The sequence below is a fragment of the Hemicordylus capensis genome, chromosome 5 (assembly GCF_027244095.1).
Source record: "Hemicordylus capensis ecotype Gifberg chromosome 5, rHemCap1.1.pri, whole genome shotgun sequence".
Taxonomy (NCBI): domain Eukaryota; kingdom Metazoa; phylum Chordata; class Lepidosauria; order Squamata; family Cordylidae; genus Hemicordylus; species Hemicordylus capensis.
Genome location: NC_069661.1, coordinates 102471944 through 102488062, shown reverse-complemented (window position 1 = coordinate 102488062; position 16119 = coordinate 102471944). Strand labels below are relative to the sequence as shown.

The window sequence follows — 16119 nt, the reverse complement described above, 5'->3', positions numbered from 1 at the left end:
AATCGCCTGTTTTCAATTGCCCAGAATTGAGTACAAAACAAATCACCCCACATTCAGATCCAAAAAATTCAAAGTTTTGGACCTCCATTTTGTGGCCAAAGTGGATTGGGTGGTAGTGCCCAATGGGTGGAAGCTACCACCCAAATTTAAAAGAAATTGGGCAAAGGGGGATTTTTAAAAAATTTTTGAAGTTGGTAAATCTTTAAGCTTCCCCCCATAGGAAATAATGGGGATTCAGCAGTCTTCGTTATAATTCCCCGGTGCGGGGGAACCAGGGTGGCGCAGAGCAGGTTGTGGTGGGTGGTAGTGCCCAATGGGTGCAAGGAAGCTATCACCCAGATTTCAAAGGAACTGGGCAAAGGAGTGGTTTTTAAAGGAATTTTGAATTCAGCATGTCTTTGGGGCAGAAGAGTGGGTCAGGTGGTAGTGCCCCAATGGGTGGAAGCTAAATTTCAAAGAAATTGGTGAAAGGGGTGATTTTAAAAGAATTTCTGAAGTTTGCATATCTTTAAGCTTCCCCCCCATAGGCAATAATGGGGAATTTCAGCAGCCCCATAACTCCACCTGGGAGGCACCAGAGCGGAGTGTGGTGTAGTACTGTAGTGCACATAGGGTGACAAGCCCATGTGGCACACAAACTACAAAAATCATTTTAAAATCACCCCTTGGCCCAATTTCTTTGAAAGCTGGGTGGTAGCTTCCTTGCACCCATTGGGCACTACCACCCACCACAACCCACTGGGCCACCCTTGTGCCCCCCACATGGCTGTTGATATCCCCATTATTGCCTATGGAATTGGCAATAAGTTGTTGATAAGGCTGTTGATATCCCCATTATTGCCTATGGAAAAAGCTTAAAGATGTGCCAACTTCAAAACTTCTTTAAAAATCACCCCTTTGCCCAATTTCTTTTAAATTTGGTTGATAGCTTCCACTCATTGGTCACTACCACCCACCCCACCTTTTTGCCCCGGGACCCCTTTTTTTGCCCTGAATCAATTCAGATTCAGAAAATTCAGGTACAAATTGAATCTGGGATGATTTGCGGGGGGCAGATTTGGACCCAAAACAAATCAGGGGGTGATTTGATTTGGGTACAAATCATAATGAAAAAATTGATTCGTGCACATCCATAACATTTAGTAGGAAGGCAAGCAGCACCGTTACTATCGCAGCCCCCCCCCCCCAATCTGTAATGTGGGAATAATGATACTGGCCTATCCTGCTGTTGTAAGAGTTACTGAGATAATGTACATGCAGTGCTTTGGGCACTTAGGCAATACTTTCTGAATACAAATGATGATGATTTAAAGATATTTGGTTGCAAATCTGCCTAGTCACTTGTTTTAATAAATATGACTCCTACCAATTGCACAGGTTAGGTAGACACTATATATGTAAAGTTTAAAAAGATAGCTATAAATGCAATGTAGCTTTTGTAAAGTGCACAGAACTGTTATACTGGCTGGCGTTAGTATTAGTCTGACCATTCTTCATGGCGAGGAAATTACAAACGCTGAACCATCAGGGGCGGCTTGTCAAAGAAGCGGGGCGAGGTGACTGTCCCAGGAAGTGCCTGCAGTGTGGCCTCGCCTATCTTGCTGCTGCCACTCTCTTGCTCCTTGCTGCCAAGGACCTTGTGGCACATTCTGCATGGGTTTCTTTCTCTCTCTGACTCCAAGAGAGGAAGGAAGCCATCCAGCTGGCTAGCATAGTGGTGGGTGGTGCATGCCCTGATGCGAGTTTGTCAGCTTCTGGGGCGGGGTGTGGCTGGCGGGTGTGTGGCTCATTAAAATGGCAGGTTAATTGAACTAACCCCTCTGCTCTAGTGGAATACTTGGCATACAGTCAGTATCTCCATGCAAGTCAATGGGAAATTATTTTAATTTCTTAGAACTGCACTGTTGGTTGCTTATCTTCATAGGATTCTATCTTAATGAACATCACTACTAAAAGCTTTTTAATTTTTTTGCCCATTGAACTTTGAAGCTTTGTATCTTGAGTGGGTGAGACTTTTGAGTTTTCTTTCTTTGGCTTCCCAGACATTGTTGGACAAAGTTTGATAATGAGTTGTATTGTTGCTTCTCTGCATGCATTAAAAATAGTGGCTTGCTAATGTGATTTAATGTACCACAAGATCTTTACGATGGTGTTTCATTCAAAACCATTTCTGGATCTTCCTGACCCCCCACCAAGATGAAAGATAGTTTCTGTCCTTTCCATGTGAAACTGAGAAGTTTAAAAAACAAAACACCTCACTGAGGAATGATTTACATATAATTTTTTTTAGACAGCTAGGCAAAGTAACTATACTATACTGATAATGTGGTTTTGATTTTTCTAATTAATGTTCATTGAATTCTTCAGATTTTAGTCACTATCTATTGGTTGGGAAAAACAGCAAACAGCAGCACTTACTACAGTGGAGCAACACTGAAGCTGAAGGAGTTTGAAGGACTGCTAACCCAGATGAGAAAGGTATTGTTGTTGCTTTGGGGATATAAATGAGTTTTGGGGTTTTTTTTAATTTAGCTCTTGAATTTCTCCCAGCTATTGGGGCTTTCATCCAACAGATTTTTTTTTTTAAAAAATTCACTATTTGAGGAGCAGATGGTGTACTGGAATGGAATACAGAGGAGTTAAGGGTTAGATGGAATACAGGTTAGATGGAATACAGAGGAGTTAAGGCAATTTTCAGCTGTTCTTAACAGATACTGAATAGATGTGATGCAGTCTTTATTGTTGCTTGCTGGTGAAACTAATGATCGAACTTGTACTAAAAAATACACATAGTGAGGCTTCTGTAGTTGTATTCTGCCAGCTATAAGGCTTATATAATAGTTTTCACTGCTCGTGTTGGCCAGTTGACAGGCCTTCCATCAGTAACGGGACTAAGAGCTAGATCAGATGTAGCTCACTGAGTGTGTATGCTATGAAAAAGCTTTTACTCATGGAGGTACTCCATGTGTGTAAGCATGTTTTAAAACTCTGCTAAACTACTAGCAAGTCTAGATGTTTAATCATTCAGCTGTCACTACAAATATGTTGCAAACCACAGCTCCCTATAAACATGGTCTGCAAATTTAAAACCAGTCTTGGGAATGCACCACTACCTTTGTCTCCTTCCTCCTCTCTCTGGAGCCATTTCTTCCTTTCCCTGTCAGTATTAATCATAGTCTTGTGTGTACCCAAGCAAGCCATGATTAACTGAAACCAGGTAACCTCATAATAATGGCTTGCAAAAAAATAAAAATAAAAAAATGCCCAGGGACCTGTGATTTGCTCTATTGTATATGTGCTATGAAACCACGGTTAATTGCAGGAAGGAAGGAAGGAAATTAGTCTGGAAAGGTGAGGAGAGAGGGTGTGTGTGCTGCAAAGCTTTCAGCTTGTAGATCATGGTATTAAGGATATCAGCATTGTAGGGCCAGTGATTCCCAACTAATGTGTGGACTGTGTTTCAGGCCCTGTGAGGTGTAATAAAAGCTCTGTCTAGTGTTTGATCCATATTGTATCAAATTTATAGGGTTTTGCTTAGTGTTGCAACCAGGAAATGGGAGGGATATGCTCTCAGCTGGTCGAACATAGGGAGTGGGGTGAGTTTTTTAAATCTCAGGGATACAAATATGAAATGGAGTTTCTCACGTGAACACTGCACTGTATGTGTGTTGGGTATATAGGTATGCTGTGGAGTTCCCAAAATCTGCTTAGCAGTCAGGGAGGAGATCTGGACAAATTGTGACCTGGTGCCAGTTGGTTATGGGCTGTCCAAGACCCCCCCCACACACACCTTTTTGCAAAAGTGTCCTTATAAAGTAGACAAGGTTGAATAGACAAGAGTATCATTGAGCTCCTCCTTCAGTTTCCAAATACAATACAAGCTTCAAACCAAGGTTGTGTGTGAGGGAGAGCGAGAGATTACTTTTCACAGGAGAGGAGTCAAGGACAGTAGGTAAGGGTTTGTAGGTCTTATGTGTTATAGACCGGCCAGGCTGAGACTGCTGCTTGGAAAGGTCAACTGATATTAGATCATCTTTCCCACTGGAATGCCATCATTCTAGACTAATACAGACCAACGCCCTGAAGCAGGGCATGGTCCCTTGCAGCTGACTATGATGACAACAATGGTTGATCTTTATATTGCCTATTCTGTGATGTTGCATTGTCAGGCTTAGAGTGGTGAACTACAAGAGTGACTTCCTTCACCCAGCACTACTGCAAAAGAGAGAGAGGAGAGTTCTCCCTCCCCCCACCCCATGCCATGTTTCATTTATTTTCTTTGGCAGGTACTGTGCTTACAAAATAAGGAAGCCATACTCAGATTCCTGATTTGCAATAGCTGCTTCTCACAGACATGTGTCGCATGACAATACTAGTCACATTACAATACTAGTTGCAGTCACATGACAGAATCAGGACCATCTAATCCGCCAAATCTGTCATGTATACAATGATCCATTGTGACAGGATTTTATTTTCTCATTTATTGCAAAGATTATTATCCTGCCTTATAGGCTTCACAAAGTGACTCACAATGATAAGAGAAACAGTAAAAACACAATAATAATATTAGAAAATGCATCCAAAAACATAAATGCTGCATAAAACAAAAGCAGAATAGTCCCTAAAAACAATAGGACGATTGCCCTAGCTAAGACTAGCTCAATTAAAAGACTCACCAAGAAGGGTTTCTAACAAACTTCTTGAAAATTGCCAGTGACAAAGCCTGTCAGACCTTTCCAGGAGGCCAGTTCATAATTACAGCATCCCTAGGCACTGCCAACCCAACTTGTCATAGTGGTGGGCCAGAAAGCCGGGCTTGTGAGGCTGAACTTAGAGCCTACATCAATTCATCTGGGTACAGGTGGTCCATCAGTTATTCTGGTTCTAGGCTGTGTAGGACTTTAAAACCAGCACGTTGAATTGCGCTGGCAATCAGTACAATTGGTGCAGCATAGGTGTTATTGCTGTCATATTGCCAGACTTCAGTGAGCATCCTCATGGCAGCATTCTGGACACGCTTGTAGCTTGCAAACCATCTCCAGGGACAATACTGGGCCCAGGTGTATCCCCAAACTGTGAATTTGTTTCTTCAGGGACTGTCTAGGCAGAACATCACTGCACATTGGCACACTGGCACATCTGCATTTACGAGCCCAGAGCAGGTCCGTCTTGTCTGGATTAAGCTCAGTTTATTTACTCTCATCCAGACCAGAACTACCTCCAGATACAAAAACATCAGCCCTGCAATGACTTCCATGTTATTTCTTTCCTTCTGCTATTGCTCTTTTAAGCAGCTCTCACTCTTAGGACCTGGTGCCTCTGGATCACTCTTTTTAACTGTGCCCAGGAAGTGTATTATGAAGGAGAAAAGCAGAACTGTATGAGCATTGACTATTCAGCCAAGCACAGTAACCAGTGCTCACACAGTTCCACTTTTCTTTAAGCATTGGAATTTGTCAAGTCGTGGGGGGCCAGGCTAGATGTCATTGAACACCGGTCTACCCTGATGATCTAGAAAGAGGGGGATGGTATGCTCCCTTCCCCCGCTGCTTTCTCCAAGTACTTCTTGCCTGTGCAAGGTCATTGCTGAGACTGGAGTTTGGCTGAGAAGAAAAGCTCCAGGTGAGGGAAGAGTGTGTGGAAAGGTAAGCAGCAGGTGTGGGGGGTGGCATGTCAGCGAAGATTCTGTTCTCCATACTCATATGCTTTTGTAGTTTAAAATTTGTGTGCATACCCTTTTCTACATGACTGAGGCAGATCTGCCTTTAAACACGTGCATCTGCTGCTGTTATGTGTACTTTGGCTCTTAGTTCACAGAGATGTTCTGTAATGCCCTGGTGTGAAGGAAGCTGCTTGTTCCTCTGCTGCAGCTTCTTGAGGAGTCAATGCATGCTTCTTCTGAGGAGCAAAAGCTCGTGATGGTTGTAAGTTCTTGGAAGGAAGGGTTCTTATGTAGTTCCAGTTCATTTAAATACCATATATCCTCAGGAAACCTTTGTGGTGCATTGTGCTAGGAGATTTTCTTGCCTCAGATATCAGCATGTCTAGGGCTAGGCCTATGGATCAGAGAACTGTAGACCCCAGAGTATGGTCCATCACAGGATGCTTTTCTCCCTCTTCCCAACGATATCCAGGTCCATCCACCTGATAAGCAAAATCATTTGGAATGCACATATTTCCATTTTTTCCTCAATCCACAATATGTTTGTAATATGCAAAATTGCTAGGGAAAGAGATCTTATTACTACTTTTATTGCGTGTCTGTGGTTTTGATTTTATCCAGATGGCTGTGATTACTGTTGTCACGGAATGCCATGCTAGAGATTATCTGCTCAAAAATATGTCATCATACAGATGCGAGCAATGGAATTGGTACATGTGTGAGAAACTATAGGATGTAAGCACAGAGGCTGCATACTTGTTAATGCCTCGACCTGGAGATATATCACAGCTTCCCTACTCTCCCTCTCTAGCCCAGCTTAGATAGCTAGGTGACCAGCTCTGACTAGGTTTGCTGCTCTGGGGCAGCTATTACTGTTGTGGGGAATAGAAGAATTGGCATTGGCAGAGCAGCTAGCTGTTCCAAGGGAAGGGAAACCAGTAATTTAGTAACTGTTTCCACTTCCAGCTGCCCTGTCCGCTCTCTGGCCTCGGGAATCAGTTCCAACTACCCACAGAACCTAGCCTTGTTCCTCTGCAATGCCAGGTCGGTTCAGAGTAAGACCAAGATCATCCATGATCATGGATGAGGGAGCTGACCTGACTTGTATAACTGAGATGTAGAATGATAGTAGTCCCTATCACAACTAGGGATAAATTGGGGATTCTGTTGGTGTACCGTCCACCGCTTTGCCCAACTGACTCCCTAACTGAGCTCATGGAGCTAGTCCCGGAGCTAGTGTTGGAGTTACCCAGGCTTTTAGTGCTGTGGGACTTCAATATCAATTGTGAGGCTGACTTGTCCGGTGTGGCTCAGGAGTTCATAGCGGCCATGACAACTATGGGCCTATCCCAACTAGTTTCAGGACCAACTCATGTTACCGGCTACACACTGGATTTGGTATTTTGTTCGGATGCTGGGGGGTTCCCTGGGTTGGGGATCCTGTGGTTTCCCCAATGTCATGGACAGACCACTACCTGGTTAAGGTTGGTTTCACAGCTACAACTCAGCCCTGCAGGGGTGGAGGACCTATTAAGATGTCTTGCCTGAGATGGCTGCTGGACCCCATAGGAAAAAGCCTTGGAAGGTTTTAATGTTGGTCCTGCCAGTCATTCTGTTGATGCCCTGGTGGGAACCTGAATAGGGAACTCACCAAGGCAGTAGATACGATCACTCCTAAGTGTCCCTTCCAACCTGATTTAAAAGTTGCCCTTCGGTATAGAGAGGAGTTGCGGGGGCTGAAACAGCAAGGTAGGTGACTGGAGCACAAGTGGAGGAGAACTGTGCTTGAAATTCACAGGACACAGAATAGAGGCCATTTATGTGGAAGCAGTTCATGTGGCAAAAAAACCCAATTCTGGTCTGCGCGCATTGCATCTGCAGGTTCGCATTCAGCAGAGCTGTCCTGGGTTGTGAGGAGTTTGTTTCAGGCTCCTTCCATTTCAAATCAGTCCCTGGAGACTTGGTTCTGCTGCAATGCTTTTAATGGGTTCTTTGCAGACAAAATCTCTTGTATTCAGGCTGACTTGGACTCCACTGTTTTTGCAGTCTGTTAGGGTGGTGTCCAGCAACCCCTCTTGTAGTATTAGAGTGGATCAGTTTCAATCTGTGATGCCTGAGGATGTGGACAAGCTGCTTGGGGCAGTGCAGCCTACCACTTGCCTGAGTTGCTCTGGATCCTTGCCTGACTTGGTTGCTTCTATCTAGCAGCTAGTTAATATCATTAATTCACCACTGAGGGAGGGTAGGATGCCTCCTTGTTTGAAGGAGGCAATGATTACACTTCTTAAGAAACCTTCACTAGATCCCTCAGTGATGAATAGTTATAGGCTGGTCTCCAGTCTCCCATGGTTGGGCAAGGTGATTGAGAGAATGGTGGCTAACCAGCACCAGGCAGTTTTGGAGGAAACTGATTATCTAGACCCATTTCAAAATGGCTATGGGGTTGAATCTGCCTTGGTCGGCCTGATGGATGACATTTACCAGGGAATTGACAGAGGGAGTGTGACTCTGTTGGTTCTTTTGGATCTCTTGGTGGCATTCAGTACCATCAACCATGGTATCCTTCTGGATTGCCTGGGGGAGTTGGGGATAGGAGGCACTGCTTTGCAGTGGTTCCTCTCCTATCTCTCAGGTAGATTCCAGGTGGTAAAGCTTGGTGATGGTTGTTCTTTGAAATGGGAGTTATTATATATGGAGTCCCTCAGGGCTCCATTCTGTCACCAATGCTTTTTAACATCTACATGAAACCACTGGGTGAGGTCATCAGGAGATTTGGTGCAGGGTGTTATTAGTATGTTGATGACACCCACATCTATTTATCATCCATCATCATCAGGAAATGGCATTCACTCTCTGAATGAATTACTATGAATTATTACTGCCTATGGGCAGTAATGGGCTAAATGAGGGATAACAAATTGAAGCTGAATCCAAGCAAGATGGAGGTGCTCGTTGTGGGAGATCAGAATTTGAGGGATGAGTTAGATCTTCCTGTGCTAGATGGGGTTACACTCCCCCAGAAGGAACAGGTATGCAGCTTGGGAGTGCTCTTGTATCCAGGCCTCACCCTGGTACCTCAGGTGGAGGCTATGGCCAGGTGTGCTTTCCATCAACTTTGGCTGATTTGACAGCTGCATCCATTCCTTGAAGAGAAGGATCTCAAAACAGTGGTGCATCAGCTGTTAACTACCAGGCTTTACTATTGCAATGCACTCTCAGGGGGGCTGCCTTTGTATGTAGTTCGGAAACTTCAAAATGTGGCAGGCAGACTGGTCTCTTGGATAACGGGGAGAGACCATATTATGCTTGTTTTGAAACAGTTGCACTGGCTGCCGATATGTTTCCAGGCAAAATACAAAGTACTGGCTATTACCTTTAAAGCCCTGAACAGCTTGTGCCTGGGCTACCTTAGAGAGTGCCTTCTTCTGTATGATCCTCATCGCACGTTGACGTCATCTGGAGAGGTCCGCCTCCAGTTACCACCAATATATCTGGAGGTGACTCGGAACCGGGCATTCTCTGTAGCTGCTCCTAGCCTATGGAATGCACTCCCAGCAGATATCCACAGTTTAGGCTCGCTGTTGGCCTTTCTTTCTTTCTTTCTTTCTTTCTTTCTTTCTTTCTTTCTTTCTTTCTTTCTTTCTTTCTTTCTTTCTTCGATTTCTATACTGTCTTTCCAAACAAATGGCTCAGGGTGGTTTACATTAAAACAAAACAATTAAAATCAATTAAAAATCAAGAACAGACTCTATAAAATACCATATAGCAATTAACAGTTAAACCATTCAGAACAGTTTAAAAACCCTGGAAGTCCAGGCCAAACAGATGAGTTTTGAGGGCTCTCCTGAAGGCCAATAATGAAATCAAATTACAGATTTCTACAGGGAGTGCATTCCACAGCCCAGAAACAGCTACAGAGAAGGCCCGCCTCTGAGTCACCACCTGACGTACGGGTAGTAACTGGAGACGAACCTCCTCAGATGACCTTAACGTGCGGTGGGGTCATGCAGAAGAAGGCGTTCTTTAAGGTAGCCTGAACCTAAGCCATTCAGGGCTTTAGTGGTAATAAACAGCACTTTGTATTTTGCCTGGAAACATATTAGCAGCCAGTGCAACTGTTTCAAAACAGGCATAATATGGTCTCTCCGGGTTGCCCCAGAGACCAATCTGGCTGCCACATTTTGAACTAACTGAAGTTTCTGTACTATGTACAAAGGCAGCCCTGAAAACCTATTTGTTTGGTTTTTGTTTGTTGGCCAGGGCCTTCCAAGGTTTTAAAATTGTTTGGGGGTATTTTAATTGTTTTTAAATGGTTTTTATGTTGTTTTAAGTCGTGTGCTTTAGATGGTGTTTGTTTTATGTCTTTTTTAAACTTGTTGTGCGCCACCCAGAGCCTTTGGATGGGGCGGTCTGTAAATGTAATAAATCAATAATAATGTGTGGACTTCTTCTGATGAGAAACACCATACATTGATATAGCACATTTTGTAGTGTTCAGAGTAAAGAACCTCTCAACAATCCTAATGGCAGCCTACTAAGATAGACTGATAAGGTAATACAGGACTCAAGCTGAGGACATACTGGCTTGTGGAGCGGAGGTGAGATTTGAACCATCTTTTATTTTTATTTTTTTGAATTTATATATAGCTTAGTATAAAAATCTCTAGGTGGTGTACAAAATTAAAACATAAAATATAACGCATTTAAAATACATATAAAATACTTACTTCCTGGTTTTACAGCTCCTACGCCTCGTCATTATGCTGCACCTGTTCTCAATGGGCATGTTGTTCCGCAGCCTCCTGCCCTTCTAAGTTACTCGGCATGACAGACAAAGCAGGCTGAACTTCACAGCTACGCAAGCGATAAGTTAACAAAAACTAGGGTTTTGGAACCAAGGTTTTATTCTACAGTTAATTCATTCTTTAGCCAAAAGCACCACTCTGTTTCACATTTTGGAATTTGTTTTATGAATGAAAAATTGTCTGTGTCGCTGAATAGTTCATCTGATTTTCATTCCTTTCGCTGTTGAACAGTTTCCATGATAGTCGAGCATACCTTTTCTTTCCTTCCAAAGATTGGCAGTTTGCCAAAGGATTAAATGTGTTCTATTGGTATGCAAGATGTGGAGCTTCAGGGAATTGGGGAAAGATGTCAGTTGGCTGGAGAGAGGCAGGAGGCAAATGGATTTTAATAGGAGGGACTCCTAGGTCTGAAGGTCATGATCTGTTCTGGCAATGCAGACCCTGTCTTTCATGGTATACTTCAGGGTTCTCACATTTGGGTCCCCAGTTGTTGTTGCACTACGGCTTCCATCATGAATGATGAGAGTTGTAGTTTAACAGCATCTGAGGAGCCAAGTTTGAAAGTGCCTCTGCTCAACAGTATGTGGCTGTATTATCTGAATACTAAGTAACTTTTTGTTATTAATATTGCATCCTGTCTTAAATTTTTTAAATATGATATCTGTTTAAACCAGTTTCTCAGTGGGTGGCCAAGTGAAGCAACCCACCTCAGACAGCGTGTTTAGGGTACCATTAAAGGACCAACCTATTGCAATGATAAACTTCATTGTTCTATTTTTACCACCATGCAGACCTGACACCATCTGGATTTGGGGGCTTAAGGCGCCCAAGTATGTTGTGTTGTCTGTCGCAGTTGTGTACACACTGTGTGGGAGGAAGACAAATGCATAGGAATCTGGGCAGAAGGTGCAAGGGTTTGTTTGTAGGGTGAGGAAATTACAGTTGCCAGAGCTGCACATGCTGAGCTAAAATTAGTTTGTAAATGGGTCAAGAAGTTTCAACATGGAAATGAGAAGCCTAGGTGGGCAGAGTGCATTACAGAGTAGAGATGTGGGTTCCCATGCAACACTTTAAGGAAACTCACGGGGGGGGGGAGAGAAAGAAACCATTGGGTTTAAATCTGATTTTCAAATCAATTTACCCAAGTTACTAGCCCACAAAATGTTTTCTTAACCTATCTATCCAGTGTTTGTCACTTTTGGCCTTGCATGCTTACAGAAAGTCAATTTTAGAAAATAAATAAGAGAGAAACCCACCTGCCAGCTTTTGTAAAACTTCAATACCAGATTATTTAGAGGTGATCAGACAAGTAGCTGTTGATGAACCTGCAGTAACATTTTAAAAATCATTTGTTATCCTAAAATTTATGGAATAAGGACAAGCTTATTAGCCTTTAATAGACACTTCTGTAACTACCATCCCTAAACAGAACTTGGAGGCAGCATCAGGAAGGATTACATGACTTTCTGTCCAATTATTTTAATTTTAAAATATTAAATCCTGCTTCCTTTAGTCTGTGATTTATTTTTACTGTATAGGTATTACAGTATAGCCTAAGGGAACCTTGGCTTTAAGCATGCTATGGTGCTTTTGGCAACAAGCTCTTCAATTGTCTTAATAATTATTTCCTCACTTGCAAGTCTGTGAGGGGCCATCTTAGAATCTTTATGAATTCTGCTGCTTCATATGTAAAGTTTTTGCCTGATTCTGTGCTATGTTCTATCTGCTTGTTCAAGTGGCTTTTTTTGTTTCCAAAGGGTCTTTTGGTGTATGTAGTGGTTTAGACTAGAGACTAAGCTATGAATTGGGAAATCTCAGGTTTTAATATCAACTCTGCCATGAATTTGCAAGCTGGTAGTCTCTCAAACCCCACCCCCCAGCAAAAGTCTGGTATTATAATACTGACCTACTGTGTCCAGGAATGGGGAGGGGCTATGGTGGCGGCTGCTGCTGCTACTACTACAAATATTTATATACCACTCTTCAACAAAAGTTATCAAAGTTGTGTACATAGATTCTGTTATGTTTATATACTGTCACTGTCCAGAAAAATATCTACAGTAACCATAAACTAATCCAGGTATTCATAAACCTTATGAAATCTAACTATGCAGATACTCTCTTACTTCGAAGTCTAATGGCAACATGCGTTTACATTATATACATATACATACATTATATTACATATGGGTTTACATTGCATAAATAAGATGGTCTCCTGTCGCCAAAGGAGCTCACAATCTTAAAAACAAAACACAAGCTAGACACCACCAGCAGCCACTGGAGGGATGCTGTCCTGGGGTTCGATAAGGATAGCTCTGTGGCAGAGCATACATTTTGCCTGCTGAAGGTTCTAGATTCAATACCTGCAATCTCCAGGTAGGACTGGAAAAGAATCTGAAAATTTGGAGAGCAACTGCCCATCAGTGTCGTACCTACTGAACTACGTAGATGGACCCGGTAGTCTGACTGAGTACAAGGCAACTTTATATGTTCATAAGAAACAGGTTTTGGCTATCTACATATTAGCAGGGTTGATTTCTAATGGCTGAGGTTGCCTGGGAAAGGCGGCAGGTTTAGCCCTCTCCCATCCCCCACTTGTGTTGCTTCATTATACCCTTTTACTTTTTCCTGTGTAAATGAATCGGTAATCCAAACACCTTCAGTTTAAGATGAGAGTTAAGATACTTTACATTTCACTTGTATTCTAAAAAGAATGGAAATTGCAAGTTAAGGTGCCCAACTTAACTTCTGTGCCATATAAGCAGTATTCCCTCTATATATTTTTTCATCTGTGTGTGGAATGAGTTTTGTTCTGGGTGGAAGTATCAAGGCAGTGTGTACGCACATGCATTCAGAGTGAGGCCTTCCTGATTCAATCTGAGCATCTGTATTATTAATTCTCCAAGATGGGCCACGCGTGGGGACGTGGTAGAAAGGAGGCGATTGGTTGACAGAGTTTGCAAGCAGAAGCACCTTATTGAGCAGTGGGGATTCCATATGCAGATAAGGAGGAGGAGCCTGTGATGGTTAAGGACAGTTGGAATGCAACTGTTACTGGTCGGAAGATGTTCTTGATTGTAGAGGAGAGGAATTTATCTATATAAAAGAATAGCAGGCAGGGGTCTGCAAAAAGATGGGTTGTGAGGGAGGGAGGAGCCCCTTCAGGAGAAGGAAGACGCCATTGTGTGAATTAAATGAGGAAACAAGATGAACAAAATCTGTTAACTCAGGGAAAGAGGGAGGGAGGGAGAGAAAAACATGAAGGGAGGGGGAAGAAAGAGTGGGGAAGAGCAAGTGGAGGAGAGAGAAGGAGAAAAAGAAGGGAGGGGGAAGAGAGACAGAAGGAAGGGCAAGGGAAGGGCCTGAGCCTGTCAGCAGCCTGAGGGGAATGAGCGGCTATGGCAGCACTAGCAGCAAGGAAGGGCCCAGTCAACCACTGCTGCTGTTTGGGGCTACTGAGGCCATTGTCAGAGGGAAGCAGTGAGGCAAGGGATGGGCCCGGGCCTGTCATCGGCCTGAGGGGAACAAGTGGCCATGGTGGTGGCAGTAGCGAGCTTGCTGCTTCTGGAGGGAGGAGCGGGAGTGGGGTTCAGGTGAGGATGGGGAGGTCTCTGGGGATAGGGGGCTGCAGCCTGGCCAATAGGCAGCAGCAATGCTGCAGCCACAACCAAGAGGGTGAGGGGGATGGAAGCAACAAAATCGAGGAGGAGCAGGAGTGCAGCTAAGGGGAGGTTGGGGAGATCTTTGAGGTGAGGGGAGCAATCAAGTACTAACACGCTGATGCTCTAGAGCATGCAAGAGTTCCAGCATTGAAGCGGAGAGAAATAATGGCGGCAGTCAGGATGCAGAGGTGGAGGACCAGCAGGCGAAGCCCCTCCGGCCAGAAGGGGTGGGTGGATGGTGGGCGAAGCCTCTTCGGCCAGGAAGAAGAGGCGGTGGTGGGGAGAAATAATGGTGGCAGCGAGCAGATGGCAGGCAAAGCCCTACCAGCCGGGAGGAGGAGGTGGGAGGCAGCGGCGAGATGGCCTGGCCCTGGCCTGCCGAATGGGGAGAGCTGCGGGGGGGAGCTGTGGGGGGGAGAGAGCGAGCGAGCTGTGGGGGGAGCGAGTGAGCTGCGGGGGGAGAGTGAGCGAGCTGCGGGGGGGATAACGAGCGAGAGCGCTGCGGAGGGATGCCACAGGCTCTGTGCACAACTGCACAGATGCTCTGTGCGGGGTCTGCTAGTTGATTCTAAACTCTAAAATTAATTGAGTGGACATCAAAAAATTTGTGAGTGTGTGGACATCTTGGAGAGGGAGCACTGCATATAAGCTGTAAAGACTTTATAAAGTCTGGAATATGATGGTGGCTTTAAAATGAGGCTCCATGCACTCACAACTTGCCTTGATCTTTCAGTTGGACATTGGGCTGGGGAGGGATGCATCCAGGCAGACATTTAACAGGTGCGGCTTCCCTAATCACTTTCTGAATCACTTATTTATGAATTTCTACTTGCTGCATCTCTGATCAAGGCAAAGTGTGGGTTCTAATGATACTTATTAGTCTCTGTCTTTCCCCCTTTTCTCTAGAAAGTAGTATATTTTAAAAGTTGTACACAAAGTAATGTAGTCTCTGAAAACAGGAGGAGTAGATTACTTTCTTTTAAGCCTCGGGCCTCCACTTAATGGTTAATGGCTGACAGGACAATGGTGTACTCAAAATGCTCTCATTGAAATTAGACGTTCCTTAACATGTTGTTTTAATTTCAGTAGGATTATTTTGAGTAATGTTCCTAATTATGTCAGTCACCATCTCTCTCTTGCTGTACAAATTAGGAGAGGATGGATTATTGGCGTTTTTGTTAGCCTACTTTTCTTAAGGAAAGTAAGCTTATGAGATTACCCAGCTCTCTGTGTGTGTGTCCCATCAGCTTCGCAATGCCTGGACCAATATGAATAAAATTGGATACATTTGTAGTGAGTGACACAGGGATACCTTAATGGTGTACTTTGTGATGCTGTCATCTACCCCAATTCAAGATGGCAGACTGCAAACAGTTGAGGCACAAGTAGGCTAACTTGTGAACCATCTTACCGATTTGAACCAAATTTGCTACAGCTGTAGGGACACATAAGGGACGGCTCAATGGCATAGTTTGTGATGATGTTATCCACCCCAATTCAAGATGGCAGATGTGCAAAAATTTAAGGCTGAAGTGGGCTAACTTGTGGAGATGGTAATTATCAATTAATATTATAGTGAAAGGAAAGTAGGCAGATCAGTTTTCCCCAGAACAACTTGTTTTAAATATACTAACAGATCTTATTCCCTGTGGGATGTTTTGGATAATGTCCAATTCTTTGAGAACAATCTGTGCGTTGAGTGGGGTGATGGTGGGTTTACCTCACAGGATTTTTACAGTTGTTTTCCACTCTCATTTTTTAAAGGATCTTTCAGTTATTCTCCTCTCTCCCAACACCATTTTTCAGGGATTGTTTAACTGTTCGCTCATTATACAGAAGCATCTCCCACTGAGTTCAATGGAGTTTACTTCTGGGTGTGCAATAGAATTACAGGTTCAGTTATCAAAATGCTGCTGGGAAAGGCATGTGTACTCCAGCCCAGCATCCTCTTTCTCACAGTGCTCAGCTACATATTTCCAGAAAG

General features: G+C 43.7%; 1 protein-coding gene across 15 annotated transcripts in view; it reads left to right on the top strand.

The window, feature by feature from the left end:
* Positions 1-16119, top strand: part of LIMCH1 (LIM and calponin homology domains 1) — a 273017-nt gene that overhangs the window by 166538 nt on the left and 90360 nt on the right. For all 15 annotated transcript variants that reach the window (XR_008308119.1, XM_053253675.1, XM_053253673.1 and 12 more), the window contains one exon: positions 2368-2478. Coding sequence is in view for 14 of the 15 variants with exons in the window: in XM_053253675.1 (XP_053109650.1) it covers positions 2368-2478 (111 nt within the window). In the remaining variant the exon portion in view is untranslated. The remainder of the gene's footprint in view (positions 1-2367; positions 2479-16119) is intronic.